Source organism: Camelus ferus, chromosome 20 (genome assembly GCF_009834535.1).
Source record: "Camelus ferus isolate YT-003-E chromosome 20, BCGSAC_Cfer_1.0, whole genome shotgun sequence".
NCBI classification, from domain to species: Eukaryota; Metazoa; Chordata; class Mammalia; order Artiodactyla; family Camelidae; genus Camelus; species Camelus ferus.
In genome coordinates, this window is record NC_045715.1 from 23,840,019 (window position 1) to 23,860,957 (window position 20,939).

The 20,939-nt window shown below is 48.8% G+C and overlaps 2 protein-coding genes across 2 annotated transcripts; one reads left to right on the forward strand and one right to left on the reverse strand.

The window, feature by feature from the left end:
* Nucleotides 1-7,109: 7,109 nt before the first annotated feature.
* On the forward strand, nucleotides 7,110-8,709 carry CLPSL2 (colipase like 2; the record flags this gene model as incomplete). The annotated part of the gene is made up of 2 exons (XM_032462921.1): nucleotides 7,110-7,343; nucleotides 8,614-8,709. Coding segments are annotated over 2 exons (330 nt in total), but the record flags the coding sequence as incomplete, so codon positions are not given.
* Nucleotides 8,710-17,561: 8,852 nt separating this feature from the next.
* On the reverse strand, nucleotides 17,562-19,668 carry CLPS (colipase). The gene is made up of 3 exons (XM_006180466.2): nucleotides 19,518-19,668; nucleotides 18,283-18,405; nucleotides 17,562-17,836 (listed from the first exon to the last, which is right to left on the reverse strand). Exons 1-3 carry the CDS (start codon nucleotides 19,599-19,601, stop codon nucleotides 17,705-17,707), a joined length of 339 nt encoding a protein of 112 aa, XP_006180528.1. The 5' UTR covers nucleotides 19,602-19,668; the 3' UTR covers nucleotides 17,562-17,704.
* Between the last annotated feature and the right edge of the window lie 1,271 nt (nucleotides 19,669-20,939).

Genomic DNA, 20,939 nt, shown 5'->3' on the forward strand with positions numbered 1-20,939 from the left:
GTGAGTCACTAAGTCCAGCCCACATTCCAGGTAAGGGAAGTGAGGCTCTGCCTTTACAAGAGAAGCCTGTCAAAGAATTTGTGAATGTTTAAAAACCACAGGTGGCATCAATCAACAAGGATTAATGTGTGCTCAGCACCTATGCCATCTGTCTTCCCCTTAGAGAGGTTCTGGGCCAAGAAGAGAAAGTTTATGACCAATAGTTGCCACCTGATCCCTTCCCTCAGGCTTCATTCCAGCTGGTTAGCTTGTTTCCTTACCTGCAGACTTCTTTTACCTTCAGACAATTATATTTCCAAAGAAACATCTCTTTCCAGCTTTTTATTTGATTCTAAGAAGGCTTCATTGAAGAGATGGGCTTGAATTAGATCTTGAGAAAGGGAAGAGATTTCCAGGGTGGGAAACTACCTGGACTTTACCAAAAGGGAAACCAATCAGAGTTTCCCTCTGACAGGGTTATGGGAGGGGCTAGGGTGCTGGTAGACGGTCTTTGGCCAGGCAGACTGCCAGTTACTCCTGTAACTGATTTCCTGAAGGAGAGACGTTAGAGACAGAGAACACCAAGCCACATGGATCTGTTTCCAACAGGACCCCAACATAGGGTTCTGGAGCAAACAAGGCTGGAGTCCCTGGCTTTGTCTTAAGACTTAAAGCAGAGCCTCTCCTTCTCTCTAAACTCACATTACCACCAATTGCTCTCTGAGCTCAGAGCAGTAAGATCTCTAGACTGGCCTTATGAGCAAAGAAACAAAGAGAAAAGGCGGAAGAGAGAGAAGAGAGATTGATTTATTTTTTACAAAATAGGAATCCTTTTATCATCAGCAAATACAACTTTTATCCATCTCCAATAATCATAGATGGCAAATGTGGTAGATAGCCTTCTAAAATGACCCCGGGATCCCCACTTCCTAAGTATGCCCTTGCGTAACTGGTGCCCTTGAATGTGAACCAGATCCAGTGACTTGCTTCTAACCAATAGAATATGGCTGTTGGGCTGCACCTTGCAGGCTTGCAAGCCTTGTAATTGCCCAGCCTTGAGATCGAAGAGCCTGAGACAGTGACAGAGAGATAGGGGATCTTACAAGTTGAAACAAAAGGTCCTGGAGCAACACCCCCACAGTGTTTGGCAGACAGCAGGCAGGATGCAGCAGCCATCTCCACTACTCAGAGAAGGAGGTTACCATTTATGAGGGGATTGATGCCATGTTGGCTCATCAGTTACCAGGGAAACCAGCAGCTGGGGCATGTCCCTTACAGCCCCCCCAGATTAACAACTATCAGGAGGGCAGATGCTTCCCTTTAAAAACTAGCAGGTGGAGGTGGGAAGGGTACAGCTTGGTGGTAGGGTGAGTGCTTAGCATGCATGAGGTCCTGGGTTCAATCCCCAGTACCTCTGTTAAAAAAAAAAAAAAAAAACTAGCAGGTGGAGATATTCTGGCTGAAAGACTGGAACCATCACCAGCTGGCGCAGGGGGCAGACATGTTCATGTGAGGAGGGGGTAGGTGAAGCAAGGACTGGTTGAGTAGGGAATGTACAAAGAGCAAGAGAACAGCCATCCTGGGTGGCCTGACCATACAACGGTCAAGTTAGGGAGAGTTACTTTAAAGGCTAGATTACAAAACACTGTGACTTCCATCTTGCTTCCATTCTCCCTTTTCTTTCACTTGCTTGTGCTGATGAAGCCAGTGGACATGTTGTGAGCTATCCTGTGGAGAGGCTTATGCGGCAAGGAAACTGGGGAGGACTCAAGCCAATGGCCTATGAAGAACTGAGGTTGTCAGTCCAACACCCTGCGAGGAACTGAAATCTGCCAACCACCACCTGAGTAAACCTGGAAGCAGATCCACCCCTAGTTGAGCCTGAAGGTGACCGCAGCCCCAGCCGACACCTCGATTGCAGCCCGTGACTCAGCTAAGCCAGAGGACCCAGCTAAGCTGTGACTGGATTCCCGACACACACAACCTATGAAGTAATATATGATGTGTTGAGCCACTGAGCTTTGGGGTAATTCATTACACAACAATAGTTAGCTAATACAACAGGTGACTCTTCCAAGGGTCTAGCCACCGAGTCAGTTCTTCCACTCAAGGACAAGAACAAAAATCCCCAACACTATACTCAAGTGTGGGACCTTTAATGCCTGTGACCCTGCCCACAAGTAACTATGGCCATTCGAATGGCCTGGAACACAGCATGGTTTTCTTTGAGAGAAACAAGAAGTGGGTGGGGAGAGCTTTCCGCCTCCAAGACAACTTCTTCCACCGAATCAAAGGATGAGTCAAAACCCCACCCTGGAAGGCTCCCCTTCTCCTCTCAACTATTTTCCCTTCCTCTAAACCCTCTCATGACCTCAGAGATTCTCAGTCATTGCCACATTAGAACACCTCTTTCCCCGAGCTGGGCAAAGGAGTTCCACAGCCAAAATGAAGGAATGCTTAGCTTTCTTTAAGTGAGAGGAAGAAGTTAAGTGAATAGAAATTTTCCCCCTAAACATCTGGCACCTGCTACAGCTTGTCTGCTAATAAGGAACAGATTTCAAAATGAATGGGCAAGGGGGCAAACAAATAGCAATAGAAAAACATAGAAATGTGATTCTTAAAATAGTTTATGTGTTATTGTTTGAGATGCAGTGACCTACATACATACAATGGAGTAAAAAGTGGGAAGGAAGGCAGAGAAAGAGAGCTGAGTTCATGAACTTGGATTCCATCTCTGGCTGTTCCCTGGTGTTCTATAGCGAGCACCAGGAGGTCCAGGCCGCCAGAGCAAGTGTGAGAACCTCACCTCCTTCCAAGGGAGTGAATTGATTCCCAAGATTTGACCCCTGGATGGAACCTCAGGGAAAATTCCCTGAGGCTGGAGGTACCCCAGGTCACATCACTGGAAAGTGAGGGAGAAGGCACTGTGTAATAGATCCTGTCTCCTAAGGCTGGAAACCAGCAAGGTTAATGGCTGAGCCCCACTGAAATTCTCTGGGCATGTGGCTGGCGAATTTTTGTTGTGTCCAAGGGACACAAATCATGAGCCACTGTGTCTGGCCCAGCCCTGTCAGTCTGGACTGACAAAGAATGACAAAGGGAAATGAATCCTCACTGTAGGGACTCTCCATTATCATATCACCCTGGGTTCTTGCATTCTGGGAAGTGCTAGAATCCAATGTGAGTCCAGGAGACAGAAAGGACATGGAATGGAGATTGCATGGTTAGGAAGATTAAAGACAGGACTCTTGGGCACACATGGGAGTGTAACTTGTGGAATTAGAAAGCATAACCCCAATACCTTGTAATAACCTATAATAGAAAAGAATCTGAAAAAGAATATATATATATATATGAATCACTTTGCTGTACACCTGAAACTAACAAAACATTGTAAATCAACTATACTTCAATTTAAAAAATTAAAATTAAAAGAAGAAAGTATACCCCCGGTGCGTGCACACACACACACGCTTTAGACCACCAGACTGTGCTGCTTTTTATCTGGGCACATAGCTGCCTAGAATAGAAACTACGTTTCCCAGTTTTTCTTGCAGCTAGGCTTAGTCATGTGACTATGACTGGCCAATAGAATGGAAGAGTCTTTAAAGCAAAGTCAAGCCCCTCCCCCACATCCCTCATTCCACTGCCTGAAATATGAACAGGTTACAAGGCAATCTTGAATCATGCTGATGAAGGCAATGCTTATAGACGCCAGAGCAATGAAATTAAAGCAGCCTTCACCACTGAGACTGTGGAGATCCCATATCAGCCCTGGACTGCATACGCTTGGAATGTTATGTGAAAGGGAAATAAACTTCTATCTCATATGAAGCCATTTGTTCTGTGGTTTCTTTTACTGCAGCTGAACCTATTTGTATATCCTACATCCCTGTCTTGATAAATGAAATTCCACTATTAGTGATTTATCTGTTTTACAATTTATTAGACAGATATTTATTAAGCTTTGAGTGCTCTTTTCATATTCTCTTAAATAGGAGCTGGCAGATGAGCACAGAGGCTGGGTACCAGGGAAGGGAGTGAGTTTGGTCCATCACAGGACTCAGAAAGGGCAGGTGAACTCTGCTATCTGCCCCTCTTTCCCAGGACTGTCTCTTGCCTTCGTTTCCACATATGGCACTGATCATCTGTCTGTGAAGCAACTGTTTTTAGAGAGGGCAACTAGGATTACTATGCAAGGCTAGAAGAAAAACAAATTCAAGTTACCAGTGACTGAAAGAGGACAGAACTCTGTAACAGCACCCCGGGCATTCATTCAGCAAAGACTGATGATGGCACAGAGCAGAGGGAACATTCTTTTTTGATTGTTGCTAGCAGACAGTAACACAGGAGTAGGTGAGTGGAGGCTCACCTTCCAGAGTGGACCAGGGTGGGTGTGTAGGTGCCATGTGGTCGGTAAGGGGAAAGTTGTGGACCGTGGGGCTTTCCCACTAAATCCCGGAGGAAGGAGACACCCTGAATATTGGAAACATGATTTTTAAAAGAACATGTTAAATCCATATAAAAGAGAAACACAGAGATAAAAAGCATAGGTTGATATTCAAAGTGATCTGCAACTGTAAAAATGGAAACGTTCTCAGACAGGAAGTAGAAACCTACCTCATTCAGATAACCTGTGCCACGTTCAGACATTTTGTCCCTGGAGCCCCTCTCCAGTTCACAGTGAGATTCCTGGATGGGTGACTAATAATGACAGAAATCACTTTAGGGGACAAAGCCTTCAGCCACCCACAGCAGTGTAGGGTAGTGGGAAGAGTTTGGGCTTAGTAGGTAGAATGCCATGGATTTATATCTGGCTCTGAGACTTAATTGTGTTATTTGGGCAAGTTATTTTACCTTGAGCCTTCGGGTTCCTCATCTGTAAAACGGGGATAAGGGTTACGAGCAGAAACCATAGTAGATGCTATATATTCTAGGACTTGAACCTCCCAGGCTCCCTTGCAGAAGGCTGAGGTCGTGTGACTAGTTGTGGACAATGTCCGTAAGTGGAAGAGGCCTGTGTCACACCTGGCCGAGGCAGTTAGGTGTCCATGTGCTTCCTCCACCCCTCTCCTCCACCTTCCACAATGACCTCGGAGCACAGTCTTCCAGATGGTGTGGCTACAAGACTGAAGAAAGGTCTCTTGTCCCATATGAAAATTTACATGACTGATAAAGCATTGTGCCAAGCCACCGAAATTTCGAGAGTTCTCTGTTGTGACAGCCCGCATTAATTACCCTCAAACAGGGAGGGCTAACAGAGGTCATTGGCACAAAAGCCTCTGGGTACAGTGAGGGCTGTTATCCTTAGAGAAAAGATATGAGCCCCCTATTAGTCGGCTCGCTTTGCCATAACAAAACACCATAAACTGGGTGACCTAAACAACAGACATTTATTTCTCATGGTTTTGGAGGCTGGAAATCAGAGATGAGGGTGCTAGCATGGCCCAGTTCCAGTGAGAGCCCTCTTTCTGGCTTACAGACAGCCACCTTCTAACAGTGTCCTCACCTGGCAGAGAGAAAGACACAGCTCTCTGGTGTCCCTTCTTATGAGGACACTAATCCCATCATGAGGGGACCCTCATGACCTCATCTAAACCTGTTACTTCCCAAAGGCCCCATCTCCAAATGTCATCACACTGGGGGACAGGGTTCCAACATATGAACAAGGGGCACAGTTCAGTCTATAGCACCCTTCAGCCCCTACTGCCCCCACTCCTGCTCAAGACAGGGCTCCTCAGATCTTTTCTTAAGAGCAAAATTTTAAAAGCAGAAGCAGGCTAGGGCAGAATGAGGTGGGAGTTTCATCCAGAGGGAGATGGTGAGAGAGACCTGCCTCCCCCTCTTTCCACTGATTGTGACCCACAGCCCTCCCTCAACCCTCCTCTTCCTCTGAGTCTTCCCCTCTTCACTGAATCTTAACCTCTACACCAAGATGGGTGAATTCCATGCAATTCACAGACAAATTCTTAGACAATTAATCAGCTCGTTAGAACTGTAAGACTTAGAGGCCATCTTGTCTTCCTTCCTGATACTTACAGATGCAAGTCCGGGCCTGGAGACGGCATGAGAAGCACTAGAGGTCGAGGCTGGCTGGTCCTAAAGACAAGGGTTGGGGTGGGGCAGTTTGGTGCAGCCAGGGCAGAGAGAACATCAGAATATCAAGAAGGAAGCTCTTTTCATTTCAGCATGTAAACTTCCACTAATTTTTAAAAATAAAGTTTAATTTTACAGTTTAAAGTTTTTATTTGGAAGTAGTACCTATTGAAGCCCCTAGGGCCCCTAAAATCTAGCGTCTGGCCTGTCCAAGCTTCAAATAGGGTCTCACGAGAACACCTTTCCTTATCCCATCCTTTCCCGGGGCCCGGGAGCTGAGGTCACGGTTTGGCCTCTGCTGCAGAGCAGCCTGTGACCATTAACTTCTTGACCCTCCACCCCCAGCCTTGGGGGCGCCGGATCACGTGGCAGCGAAGGGCTTTATACACGCAGCCTCTCAGAGCCCGCCGGACCTGTGACGCCCAAGCCCACGGCCAGGCTCCTCGTGGGAATCCTGCTCCCCTGCTGGGGCACGTTTCCCGCCCTTTAAAAAGAGGTTTACGAAGGTGAGCCAAGAGAGCATTTGGAATCTTACACTCTAGCAGAAGGTGGTAGCCGAGGCATCATAGTTTAGCCAGAAGGTGCCAGCTCGGTTTGGAGAGAGAAGTGGGGGTTTGGGGGAACCACCCCAAACGAGATTTCTTCTCAGGCTGGAAGCTTGATGTGTTCCCAAAAGGACTTCAAAGCCCTTCTTCACCTCCCTGGTGGCTCTGGAGGTGAAAGAAAGAGGCCCATAACCTGCAACATCCCTGCCCTCCCCCAACCCAGCACCCTCTCCCAGCATCTCAGTCCCCACGCCCACCGGCGTCTTAGACCCCCTCCCTTGCCCTTCTAGGCAAAACAGCTCTTTCCTTCCCCATCTTTCTTTCCACCTCATTCTCTGCCCACCCCCCAATTAAAGTGTGATTGGGGAATAATTGCTTCCCCAACACAGGACACCCTTTGGGGCCTACAGAGGTAAGGGGGTACCCAGGAAAGGAGAGGCAGAGGGAAAAGTACTAAACCCCTACCCTTTCTCACTCCTGCTCCTCTGAGTGCTGCTGAGGGGTACAAAGGGGGTAGGATCTGGGGGTGACCATCTCAGGGACCCTCCTCCACCTTCCCCCGTTGCCAGAGAGCTGGTGACTCAGGGGTTGTCCCCACAGACGACCGGAGCTAGGTGCTTCCATCACTCTGAGTGCTTCAGTGACTGCTGCCTCATCAGCTTGAATCATGGAGGTGCCTTCTGTGCCCCTAAGGCCAGAGTAGCCATGATGTGCTTGCCCCAGGCGTGGCGGGGCAGCCCCTTCCAGTATGTAGGGTGGGGAAGGTTTAAAAACCTCACATGGCTGCACCCGCTTTTTTCACCCTTTGCTTGTAGTGCCCTTCCCCGCTCCTCTGTCAAACTCCTACTGGTCCTGCAGTACAATTGCAGCCACCTCTGAGAAGCTTTCACTCCTTGGAGCTTCCACACCCTTGACTCATACCTTCAGCAGATCATGAATTTCCCTGATTTGCACTGCTTTCTGTCTGCTTCTGCCCCCTACCTCCCAGCTTAGTGCTGCCCCAGAGCAGTTGCTCAACAAATATCTGTCAAATGAATGAATATCTCTCCCTTAGCATCACTGCAGCAAAGCAGGTGGGGAAGACCTCCTGATCAATTCCCGACTCCCTGCCACAACGAGTCGATCTCTTGAGAGGAGCATGGTGCTGCAGTGGCAGGATCACAGCTTTGGGGCTGGACCTGAGTGTCAGCCCTGGCTTTTCCACTCTCTATTGTCTTTTTTTGTTTTGTTTTGTTTTTCTTTTCATAAATAGAGGTACTGAGGATTGAACCCAGGACCTTGCACCTGCTAAGCATGCCCTCTACCACTGAGCTGTACCCATCCCCCTCCACCCTCTGTCTCTGTGATCTCAGACAGATCACTTCTGCTCTTAGTTTCCTCACCTGCAAAATAGGGCTAAAGCACCCCCCTTCACCAGGTTGTCAGGAAGAGTACATAGTCCTGGTCCTGGCAATGACAGTGCTCAATGGAGCATGGTTGTTACTAGCTGGTGGAAATGCAGGGAGCAGAATGCACAGTACATCTTGTTCTTGCTTGTCTTTTCTCCTCTGGCCCTGGTCCCAAACCTCTGGGGAGGATGGGCTCAGCCTCTCTGTCCCTATCTGGGGAGCTGCCAATGCTCAGGGAACCAGCCAGGCCCCTCCTGTGGCCTGACTCTACAGCTGAAGTGGTGAGAAGATCTTTTCATTATGGGCACTTGATCTACTTTATTCTGTTTAATCCTCACAATAACTAATGGGGTTAATATTTTATATATGTATAATTATATATATATGTATAAATATAAATTATTAGCCCCATTCAACAGAAACTGAGACAAAGAAGCTCATTAACTTGCCTAAGGCCATGAAGTTGTAAGCTGTAGAACTGACAGACCTCAAGTCCATCCCACGCCATCACTTGTGCTCTTGTTCCTGCACCCTGAGAAGTTTAAACCCCCTTCTTCCCTGCACCTTGGTGACTGACTCTCAACTCTCTGACCCATTTTTTGCAGACCAGGGGAAACATCAACATCATATGCCCTTGCCAGAGAGGCTTGAGTTGCACATCCAAGGACTCAGGCTGTGCCCGCCGGTGCCATTTGATTTAGAGGAGGATGCAAACTGGTCGCTGCAACCCCTTCCTCCCTGCCTTGGAACCAGAGGCCTCGGGGGGTGGGGTCCCCTCTTGCTCAAAAGACATTAAAGTCATTTCCTGGCTCTGGACCTTGTCTGCACTTCCTGGGAGAAGGGACTTGGTAAAGATTGTTCCAGTCTGTGGGCAGCTGAAAGGGGAGACTGGAGGCACGATAGAGCTTCCCATGGGGTTTGGTTCTGTCTGGAGGCTTAGTGGCCCAAGGGCAGACCGGCAGGAAGGGAGTAGGGTGTGTGTGCGTGTGTGTGGAGTGGGTCGTGAGAGGAGGCTGGTCCAGGAAGAGCCAAGTCTTCGGTCCCAGGGCTGTGTGGAGGGGCAGGGTTGAGGAATGTGCCTGGAGAGAGTATGTTGGGCTGCCCATGGATGGATGTGTGTAGGAGGACCGAGAGCAGTTATCTGAATGCCTTTCAAGGGGAGTAAGGGGTGGAGGTCACTGAGAGGGTGCTTATGAGAATGTGTGTGAAGTATAAATGCAAAAATATTCCTACCTGTGGTGAGAAAGGTGCATTGATGCATTGATGCGTTGGTGCCTTGATGTTATAGCAGGCAGGTAGCTCGATATGAGCAGAGAAAGGGTGAGCCAAATGGCAGGAAGCCATACATCTTGTGAACAGGGGTCCTTGGGCAGAGAAAAGCTGGAACCTCCAGACTGATAAGAAATCACACATTTTGGAGTGACAGGTGTCCTGGAGGTAGGCAAAGAAAGATGGGAAAAGGCAGGAATCTTCCACATTCGAATGTAACCTTTTGCTGATTATGCCGTCATTACAATAAAATTAGCCTTGCAGATAAGAAGCACCAATCTTGCTCCAACGCCATGATACTTCCGATCAAGACTAAATAAGGACAGAAAAAAAAAAAAAAAAGATTAAATAAGGATAAAAATTCCTCCTCCCCTCAGGAAGGTGGAGCTGGGATGGAAATTAGGGAACATGACTCCAAACCCCTCCCTCTCTAATGAATATTCCACCCATTTATTTTTACACCCTATGTAACCAGCTTGCCAAAGAAACAGTGCAGCTGTTCGCCTGAGCCGGGCTGCTCTCCCCTTGAAAGTGTATCATCTATTGCTTAATAAATCCTCACTTTACTTTCTTGACCTCTGTGTCTCATCTCTGAATTCTTTCTGTGATGAGACAAGAACCTTATCTCCAGCAACATTGATACCTCCATGATCTCAGATATTATCATTTCCATTTTATGGAAAAAGAAACTGAGGCCCAGAGACTTGCCCAAGGTCATATGGTGAGGGTGTCACTGAGGACTCTTTCTGCTGCAAGTATCCAAAAAAGCCAACCCAAACTGGTCTAGATGATGAGGGAATTCATTGGTGGTCAGAACTGGAAGTCCAGGAGCAGGGAGACCTCAGGTCTGGCTGAATCCAGTAGCTCCACAGCCCTCAGGCTGGATTCCTTCCCAGTAGCTGCAGAAGTTCCAGGTGTCACCTAATAATAACAGCTAGGATTTATTAAGCACTTATTATGTTCCAGACACTGTGCAAAGCACTTTCTTATCTGTATTAACTCATCTTATTGTCACAACAAATTTATAATAGGTACTATAATTATTCTTATTTTACAAATAAGGTGTTGAGCCTTAAAGCACCCATGCCAAGGATTCAGAGTAGGGGTGGGGCTGGGATTTGAACCCAGGCTGTCTTGCTTTAGAGGGCAGGCTCTTGACCACAAATCCACCTCACATATATGAACCGTATATAACATATATAAACATCTCAGTCTCAATTCTTAGCAAACATCCTAAGATAGATTCTGATTGGATTTGCTTAGTCTGCACACTCAATGCTGAACCAATCATTGCAGTGGAATTCGCTGACTGACTTAGCCTGGGTTACGCGCAGGGGTGCAAGAGTGGAGTCAGCCTCCAGGGAATATTCCCATGGAGGTGGGTACAGGTTTTACGTGGTGTCCCCACAGCCATGAGACCACCAACACAGTCAGGACTCAGAACGCCACCCCCTTTCCTGGCCAGATCCTGATGAAGATGCCAGGCCTCAGCTCTGATGTCTGGACTCACTCCCGTGGGTCAGACTGCAACGCTGAGACTCCACCTCACCTCCAGTTCACTCTTCCCTGGGGGTCACCTTGCCTTGGGGCCCTCGCCAATCCTCGTTTGACATAACCACTGTGTAACTCAGAGATCCTTTTTCTCACTGAGAAATCAGAAATTGCTTTTTCTTCTATATCATTATATCTCAATATTTCCCTCATGTCACCGAAGTATTTTTTAGAACAGTAATGACTGCCTAATTTTATTATATATGTGGACCATATTTGCTTAACTGTTTCCTTATGGGTAAACAATAAGATCATTTCCAAATCCAAACCATCCATGTTCTTTAGGATACAACTTGAGAGCTGCAGAAGCGAAAACCTACTCTCATGATGGCTTAAGCAAGTGGATGATTTCTCTCTCACCAGGTAGCTGGGGGGAACCTGGATGGAGGCTCTGCTGGGTGATTGTCCATGGCCCCCACTTCCTTCCACCCTCTTGCTCAGCCATCTGCTGCTCTGCTTCCTTCTTTTTTTCTTTTCTTTTCTTTCTTTCTTTTTTTCTTTTTTACAACACAGTGCATATAGAAGCACCTTATCTGTTTAGCACCTTGGGGTAAGAGCAGAAGGACTTTGGGGCCCTAAAGAGGCTCTCCAGGGGGCGGATGGCATCAACATCTCCAGACACACTCCTCCGGAAGCTCTGCCCCAGGATGTTTCTTTCCTTCACATAGTAGAAGATGGCTCATCATCATATCTGTTGGATCCACATTCCAGTTAGAAGAAAGAGGGCACAGGGACAGCAAATAGCTCACTCTCTTTAAAAGGACAGCATGGGTTATTTTCACTAAACATCCCATTAGGCAAAACTTAGTTATGCGGCTGCAGCTAGCTGCAAAGGAGACTGGAAAATGTAGTTTTCATCTGGGTATCCATGTGCCCAGCTAAAGCCTGGGGGTTCTATTATTAAAGGACAAAGGGAAAATAGTGGGAGAAATTTGCTGCCACAAAACCCCTTATTATTACTGTAATAAGCCAAGGGATCTTAGATCCCAGGACCTAGAGTTAATGATGTACTGTTAGGCAGCTCTAATCGGGTTTTTTTCCCCATTGTTGTTGGTTTGTGTAAGTTCTTTATGTATTTCAGATATTAGCACCTTATTGTATATACCGTTGCAAATAACTTCTCCCATTTGGTAGGCTGTCTTTTCATTTTGTTGATGGTTTCCTTTGCTGTGCAGAAGCTCTTTAGTTGATGTAGTTCCATTTGTTTATTTTTGCTTTTGTTTCCCTTGCCTGAAGAGTCACATCTATAAAGATATTGCTAAGACTGATGCAAAGACCTGCCTATGTTTTCTTTGAGGAGTTTCCTGGTTTTGGGTTGGAAGACTCCATTTTTGATGATTGGCTGGTGACAGCTTTCAAGCCCTCACTCCCCCTTTGCCTCCTCCATCTAGGCAAACCAGTAAGAAGAGCAAACGCTCCCTCCCTTGGTGCTGGTGGGGAGTGGAAACCACACAAACCCCAGCCTGCCCACAGGAACCCTCACCCTGGCCCCGCCTCTCAGCCACAGTAAAAATCAAAGCTAACTACCCCTTCATCCTTGCCACTCACACCTCCTCACACCTACCCTGGTGGCCCCAGAAATTTCCATTACTTGAGTAATAAACCTTTCCTTATTGTCTTGGTATGTGTGGCACCATCAGTCCCAACATCCAAACCAATTTTGGGTGGGGGTTGATTTCACTCTCGTGAGGCACTCAGAAAACCTGTGAGTTCTCCTATTCTCTCTCCTTGCCACAGCTGGGTGGTGAGGCAGGGATCTATGGAGGGGAGGTGCCTGGGTCACCCAGTCACCACATGGAGAACAGCCACCCTGGAGAGCATCCTGAGTGACAATTGACTTTACAGGAGCAAGAAATCCACTTCTGTTGTGTTACGCCTCTGTGATTCCTGGGTAGTTTGTTCCCATGGCATTTTCTTGCCTGCTGGGACTAATGTTTATAAAAATGTCTTCTGCTGTGCTGCCCTTAGTATTATCACCTGTTCCCACTCTCAAGACTGGTTTTGATGACATGCCACCACAACCCACTCATGGCTGTGCATCCTGGGCTTGTAATTCTCATGCTTGCCAAAAAGACCTACAGAAATGCATTCAGGAGTAGTGCATTTTCTTAAGAGAGGGAGTTACTGAAATACTAACTGAAGGCCTCTAGAGGGAGTGGAAAGATGAAAACTGAGTCTAATCGTCTATTACTTGATAGCTTTGTGACTTTGGGGAGGTTTGGCAACCTCTCTGAGCCTTAGTTACCTCATCTGAGAAAAAAATATTCACAATGCTGTTTTTTTTAAACAATAATATACAGTTAGATTGGATGAGGGAGTCTTTTGGAATCCTAACTCTGAGACCTTTTAACTGTAAAGGTAATGATAACAGCTTCTATTTATTGGGTGCCTTTTTATGTGAAGCCCAGTTCTTGTTATTTAATTTAAGCACTACCTCATCCCTGTGATGCACTATTATGCCCCATTTTGCAGATGGGAAAACTGAAGCTCAAAGAAGTTAAGACGTTTGCCCACGATCACATAACCATTAGGCAGCAGACATGAGATTGAATCAGATCTTGTTGGAGCCAGAGCCCAAGCACACAGACTAGATGTTACTGGCGGCGATGAGCACAGCTAAGGGTCCAAGAAGCAGCAGCCGTTCTTGGGGACATCTACCACAACTGCTTGTTCCTCTGTCCCTTTGGTCTGGGGGCTGGCACTGCCAACCTCTCCCCGTCAACCCCAGGACTGGGCATTCACACCTCATTACCTCCCCTCCAGGCCTTGGTCATGTGGCAGTTGCATGGCAGATGCAGGGTCTTTAGCTGGACCTTAGAAGCTCCGCCACCACCTCTGGGCCATGATGCGGCAACTACTGCTCCTGGTTCTCCTCTCCCTCCTCTCTTTTTCTTCCTCCTCATTGGGGGCTCATTTTTCCAGGGAGAAAGCAAAATTTTGGTAAGGAACGTAGAAGGCACACCATCTACCACCATCCTAAGACCCATACTATTTGGGGAGGGAAGGTGGGCACAGAGGCTGATGTGGGTGAAAGCCAGAAGTGGGGGGCAGCACAGAGTGCTGGGTGGAGGATGCCTGAGGGGACAAAGGAGGCTCATCTGAGTCCTGGGGGCTGCCAGGGCCCTGCCAGTTGCTGCCACTGCAGAGGTGACTATGACCCAGCAATCCTGCCCCAGGCTCATAGCTGGTCTGACAGACATTCATTCCTTCAACACGTTTTATTAAGCACCTACTATATGTAAATTATTTTTCTAGGGCTGTGAAAAAGACACAAAAATCCTTGCCCTGATAGAGCTGGCACTCTACTGTAGGAGGCAATTAAGCAAAATATTAATATATTCCAGGTGATCAAGACCTGAGGCTAAAGAAAATAAGGAAGGGGCTTCCGGAGTAGTGGTGTGAGGAGTGGGTACTCAGGGAAGACCTTACTGAAAACGTGAAATTTCAGAGCAAAGACCTAAAGGGAGTGAGGTCTTTCCTAAAGGGAGCCAGGCAGGCAGGGCAAAGAGCAGTCCCGGTGGAGGGAACAGGCAGCAGATGAGGGACTTTGCCTGGCATATTCAAGAAATAGCAAGAAAAAAAAAAAAAAAAAAAAGAGAGAGAGAGAGAGAGAGATTGGAAATAATAGGAGATGAGGTCAGAGAGATCAAAGGAACCGAGTATTAGAATATCCTCATTTATTCAGCAGTTCTGCATTCAGCACTTACTGTGTGTGAGGACTTCAGTCCTAGGAGCTAGGAAAGACAGTAGTGAACAAGACAGCAGGTCCTATAAAGAGTTTCTAGATCGAGATGCCCTGGGAAGTCCTTGGAGGCTTTGAAGCATGGGAATGACAAGGTGGGATTTATCTTTTTAAAAAAAGATTCCTCTAGTTGTTCTGGGAAGAAATGATGGGAGGAGGGGGGAAGGTAGGACTGTGTGGCCAGTTGAGGGGGTGGGTGGAGAAGGTGGGCAGACCAGGGTGGGTTACTGGCCAGAGTGGATTCAGGGAGACCAGGAAGAGGCTACTGCCAATCCTGTCTTCCTTTCCTGCTCTATTTTCTTTATAGCACTTAACAGCATACGTAATAGGTGATTATATGTATATAATATAAATCATAATTGTTAATTAATAATACTTACCGTATACATGTTAAGTAAAAAATTGCATACAGTAAAATGCTCCTATCTTGATTTTACATTAAAATCAATTAATTTTTTAACTTTTGAAAACACCCCCATAGCCACCACCCAGATCAAGATACAGAGCATTTCCAGCTCCCCAGGAGGCTCCCTTTTGCTTGCTGCCAGTCAGTTGCTCCAAAGGTAACACTCTCCTGACCTCTACAGTTATAAAATTAGTTTTGTCTGTTTTTAAAAATTCATATAATGGAATCACACAGTATTTTTTTAAACTAGCTTTTTTTGCTCAACACTTTGTCTGTGACACCCTATCTATTTCACTTATGTATTTATTATGTGTCTTCTCCCCTAGAGCTGTCCTTGTCCAATAGTGTAATAACTAGTCACATGCAGTTACTTAAATTAAAATTAATTAAAGTTAAACAATATGTAAAATTCAGTTCCTTGGTCATACCAGCCACATTTCAAGTGCTCAGTGGCTACATGTGGCTAGGTGAATGGGACAATGCAGAAAAGGCACACTTTCATCATTGCAGAAAGTTCTACTGGACTGCTGCTCTGGATTGTTGGCTCCATTTCTCTAGGTTTTTGTTTCCAGCTGTATCCCCAGGACCTGGACACAGTAGGTACTCAGTATTTTGCTTGTTAAAAGATTATTGAAATTGTCTGACAGAGGGATGATGAGTGGCAGTGGTGGATAATGTAATGTCATAAGCCCCAGCATTGGGGCCATTGATGTATGTGTGTGGGAGGGGAGAGAGGTGACAATCTAGCTCGGCCAAAAGGGGAAGTAGGAGTTTTCAGAAGAGGAGACTGTGCAGTGGAAGGCAGGAAGGTCTGGCTCACTCTGGTGTGTACCAGAGGAGTAGTAACCTATTTGGGGAACACTAAGGGCAAACCTTCAACATCTATTTAGTCCCTTCTAGGTACAAGTCAGGTCCTGCGTGCCCTCTGGCCCCCACCCTCATTTGTACAGATGCCGCGGTGGAGCTGGCGGGCTGTCTCTCTGCAGAACACCAGGGAGCTTTGCGCCCAGAGCAAGAAGTGCAAGAGCGGATGCTGCTGCAGGGCAGCTAAGAACTGCCAGTTGCACTGCTCCTTAAAGGGGTCCAAGGGCATTGCCTGTCACAGGCAGGTGGATGTCCAGGGGAGCTGAGGAAGCGGGACCCACGGAAGGTGGAGCCAGGATGGACACAGAGCCCGGGGGAAGGAGGGAAAGGTAGGTGAGCAGAAATGACCTGGGAATTCTCTACTGGAACAGCATCTACAAGCAACCTTGGGTAGCCTGTGGACAGACCCAAACAGGGTCCCCACCCCAAGGGTTTGGAATCCTGGATGGGGGACCGGGCATGGGGTGTAGTGATGCTTCTATTTCTAATATGGGTTCCCTTTCTTCAGGAGACATCTCAGCAAACCCCAAAATTAGCACCGTAAAATGGGAACGGCTAGGTCTGGCCCTAACCCAGGTTCTACCTCTGCCTCAAGCCACTCTCATCCCAAGTCCAGGAGTTTGGCTGTGGCCCCAGGGTACTCCTGGGGGGGAGGTGGGCTGAGGGAGCCTCTGAGCTGAGTGTGTAGGAGAAAGGAGTTGATTTGCCAATGAAAGGATTTAGGAAGAAGAGATAGGGCCCCCTGTCAGTGTTCATCCACTTAGGACAAGCAGATGGATTAACAGGGGAACAGTGATGCCAGGGATGGAGTTAGGAGGGCATGAGCAACCCTAGGGGTCAGCCTGGAGGAGGTGACCAGAGGCACAGACTCTGAGCAGCTGGATGAGGAGGTCCTTTACACCCAGGCTATTCTGCTGTGTGCAAGCAGATGGGCCCCAGAGCTGGGCTGCGGTGGGAGTGGAGGCTGCCTCCTCAGGGCTGAGGGCAGAGCAGGCCCCACGGTCAAGGTCAATGTCTTGCCTTTCCCAGACCTTCTTCAGCCTGTATAATGAGTGTCCCTGCCAGCTGGACCTGATTTGTGTATTTCCAAAGAATGAGAAATCATTTAAAATCATCTACAGCCACTGTAAAAAAAAAAAAAAAATTGAAAAAAAGAAGCCAGCCAAGAAAGCTTTCTTTTAATGCTCTCTCTTCCTTGTCTCCCCCCACTTTTTCTCCACCCACTCCCACTCAGAACTGTGTGTTCCTGACCCTGGCCCCCAGTGCCTCCCCTGACAGGGGAGGAGTGAGGAGAGAGGGATGATGCATAAAACAAAGAGCTTTCAATGTTTGCTGGTAGCTATTGCCCCTCTCCTTGCTGAGCCCCAATATTGTTTGGGCAGTAATGTGACCAGCCCTGGGAGAGGGATCATAATCAGTCTAAGCCAGTCATGACAATCCCATTCCCTCTAGATGTGGTCAGACAGGTGCCTGCCTGTCTGAGAACAGGCAAGGGGCAAGGAAGGCATCCCAGGGAGGTGTGATTGCTCCCCAGAAATGGAGAGGTTCCCAGCCTGGCTGGGCCGTTTTACAACCTTGTCTCCAGCCTGTCAGCCTCATCCTGCCTGGCCCCAGATCCATTCCTCATTTCTGGACATGTCTGATGCCTGCCCTGATGGGTCAAAGGCTCGATGTAACATCAAGGAAGACGCTCACTCAGCAAGAACATCCAGGGGCCTGGGAAAGGTTTGCAGGAGTGGCTTTAATTGCTAAGAACCCACTTAGAAGATGAGGTACTGGTCAAGGGGTGGCCAGCCCCAGAGCGGGGGTGGAGGAGGAGTGTCCTTCTGCGCGCTGGGCTAGATGCGGGGCTGGGTGAGTGCTTTCACTCACTGGAACTTCCAACATCGAGGCAGATGCCAAAGTTGGTGTTGGTGATGGAGCCCACGATGGTCTTGTCCACCTCACAGGTCAGGCCCCTCTCACAGGGACACTTGTAGTAAACCCCATAGAGTGTCTGCGGAGACACGGAGCCAGTGGAGTCTCAGGCTCTGGGGGCTGCTTTGGGCATCACTCGCCCCTGCCTGAATAGTCTCTTTTCAGATGGTGCTTCTCCTGACTGCCTCCCTATGGGGCGCAGTGGGCCTGGAGGACCTAGGTCTTGGTCCCCACTCTGTGGCTCACTTGTTCTTACTTGATCTCTCTGGGGAGCCTCTCTTTACCCATCCATGAAATAGGGGTGACAGATTGCAGCCCCACCCAACTCACTGGATGGTTGTGAGGGTCAAGAGAGGTGATGAGATGGGAAAGGGAAAGCCTGTTGACCTCCCTCTCTTTGTCTCATCAACAATGTCCAGGCTGACGCTCCTCCCAGACCCCACCCCTAAGCCTCAAGGGCCCTCTCCTCTGAGCTGTCCTCCCTGCCGCCCCCTCGCCCCGCCCTGGCCCATGCCCGGGGCTCACCCAAGAGGAGCACTCGCTGTTCTCGCTGGCCTTGGGTGCACAGCGGGCCAGGCTCAGGCCGGTTTCACGGTGGCAGCACTTGCTCTTGCACTGGACACTGTTCAGGCAGAGTTCGCCTGCATCCTGCCAAGGGCAGCCAGTCAGCCCAGGATTCCCACCCTCGGGCCTCTTTTCCACCCAGACCTGTACTCCACCACCCACTACTGCTTACAGTGCCTCCCCTGCTGAGGGGCACGTGTGAAGGAATCCAACCCCTGGGGCTGGGGGCCTCTCTGTCCACCCCGACCCCCCACCCACGTGAGAAGCAGGCAGTCCGGTGCCAGAGAAGCAGCCCAGGGTGGGGATAGGACACCTGGGTTCTAGTACTGGCTGAGCTACCAGCTCCCCGGTGAGCCTGGGCGAGTCGCTCAGTATTCCCATCTGGAACGTGCACATGTGGGCCCCAAACAGGGTCTCCAAACCTTTCTGGGTCTCCCAATCCTTCGAGAAGCCTGTGAAAGTTGAGGACCATCTCCCTGGAAAACCCCTCCCTCCCCCTCCTCAAACTCTTACAAATAATCCCAGGAGGATCCTGGACCCTCCCAGCATGACCCTGAGTTAAGAACCTTTGAACTGAGTTCTTATCCCAAAGAGCTTTCCTGGTTCTGCCCTTGGCAGAGAGGCAGTCGGGGGGAAGAGGGGGCAGTGGTGAGAGCAAGGCTCTAGGGCCCACAGGCCCGGGCGCCAGTCCCTACTCAAGACTTTCCAGCTGTGTGACCTCAGGCAGGTTACTTAACCTTTCTCTGTGTCAGCTTTTCCTTTGAAAGTGGGGTTGATAATAAGAGTACCTATGCCACGTGGTTCTTATGAGGACCAAATAAGTATTACTGAGGAATTTAGTAATTCCTGTACCTGGTCTCTCTAGGACAGAAACCAGAATCACTGGGGGAGATTTTTAAATGACTGGACTTTCTGAGCCAGGGTTTCCAGGGTGGAAACCCAGGGTTCTGGATTTTTATAGTTTCCTTAGCCAGGTGGAACCACTGCTCTGAGCATGCTCCATGTTGCTCAGCCTTTTCTAGGGCCCGCAGGGGAAGGGGTGCAGCACAGGCAGTAAGGGAAGAGATGTCTCACCTCCCAGCCCCCTGGGGCAGCCCCAGGTGGGGACATCTTGACCTACCCAGAGGTCAAGATCCACACTTAAAAAAATCCCCACCTGGGGGTTCAGGTAACTCCTCCCCTGAGGACCCTCTTACCAGGTTGATAATGATTCCCCGGGGGTCGGGAACCGCATAGGCTACTGTGAGGGTGACCAGCAGAAGAACAAGGACCTTCTCCATGATGAATGGGCACTGCTGGTGTAGGTAGCAGCCGGCAGGTCAGGTGGCAATAGGCAGAACCAGAGAGGGTGGTGGGGCTATAAAAGAGATCTGACCCACTTTCCCAATCCCACAGGGCCTGCCGTGAGCAGAGGCCCAGCTGTGGCCAATCTGCTGGGGCTGGGGTCCTGATAAGGTAGCTGGGAGACAGACACCTGGCACCTTTGTATGTGTGTGTGTGTGTTGGGGGGTGGTGGTGATACGGCAGCATGGTTAAGAGTGGGGACTCTGGAACACTTTTCCCTGTACAAGTTATTAGCTAGGCAAGTTATCTGCCTGAATCTCAGTTTCCTTATCTGTCAACTGATAAGAGTTGTGAGGGTTGAGTGAATTTATGATTGTTATATGTATTATATATCTAGCCTAGAACAGGACTTGGCACCCGTGGACAGTATGTAAGTGTTGATAATAATAGTACCTATCTCACATGGTTCTTACGAGGGACAAGTATTTCTGAGGCATTTAGAACTGTGTCTGGTCACTCTAGATCAGAAGCCAGAATCACTGGGGAGGCTTAAACTTTAAAAACTCTTAGACCATCTGCTACGATTGTTGTTATTCGCCTCCAGTGCCCTGAGCTCTGTGGCAGGGTTGGGACTGGGGTGAGGTAAGAGACACACCTAGGCTGTGAGTACCTCCTTCAGTTTTGCATCCTAGACTCGTCTCTTGCCTTACCCCAGCCTGGGCCCTGCTTTTGACCCCACCCAAACCCAGGTGAGGTGTATCAGGCAGTATCAGGCTTAGGTGAGGGGGGGTCCCAGCCTCCCCACTCCTCAATCTTCCCAGGCCCCCTTGGAGATTTGAGAGCAGGCCCAGGTCCCTGTGGGCTGACTACCTCTGTGACCCTTGGCCAGGGGATGGGTGTTCTCACCCTGGGAGTGCCTCCCTCCCACCCTCCCACCAGGGGGTGCCTGCCAGAGTGGTTTAGGGGCCCCTAGGAGTGACTTCTCCAAGGATTCTCTCCCATTTTCTTTCTACTTGACTTAATATCTGTAATTCCAGTCTTAAAGATTCATCCCTTTAGTTAAGGCTTCCACTGACCCTACCCAAAGCCACGTGTGAGCATGAGCAGTTGTTAGTCCTGGCTGAGAATGAGGAGGTCTAGTGAGCCTCAGAAGATCCCAGGGGCTGAAGGCTGGGAAGGGCGCAGCTGCCTGCGTGTGCTCAGGTGTGGGACCAGCACAGCTGTCCCTAAGGACAGGTCATTGCAGCAAAGGACTCCTTCCCCCTCCCAGGAGGTGGAGGATGGTGGATGGAGGCCCCAGACTGGGTTGCCTTGATCCAGACAAAACTGAACTC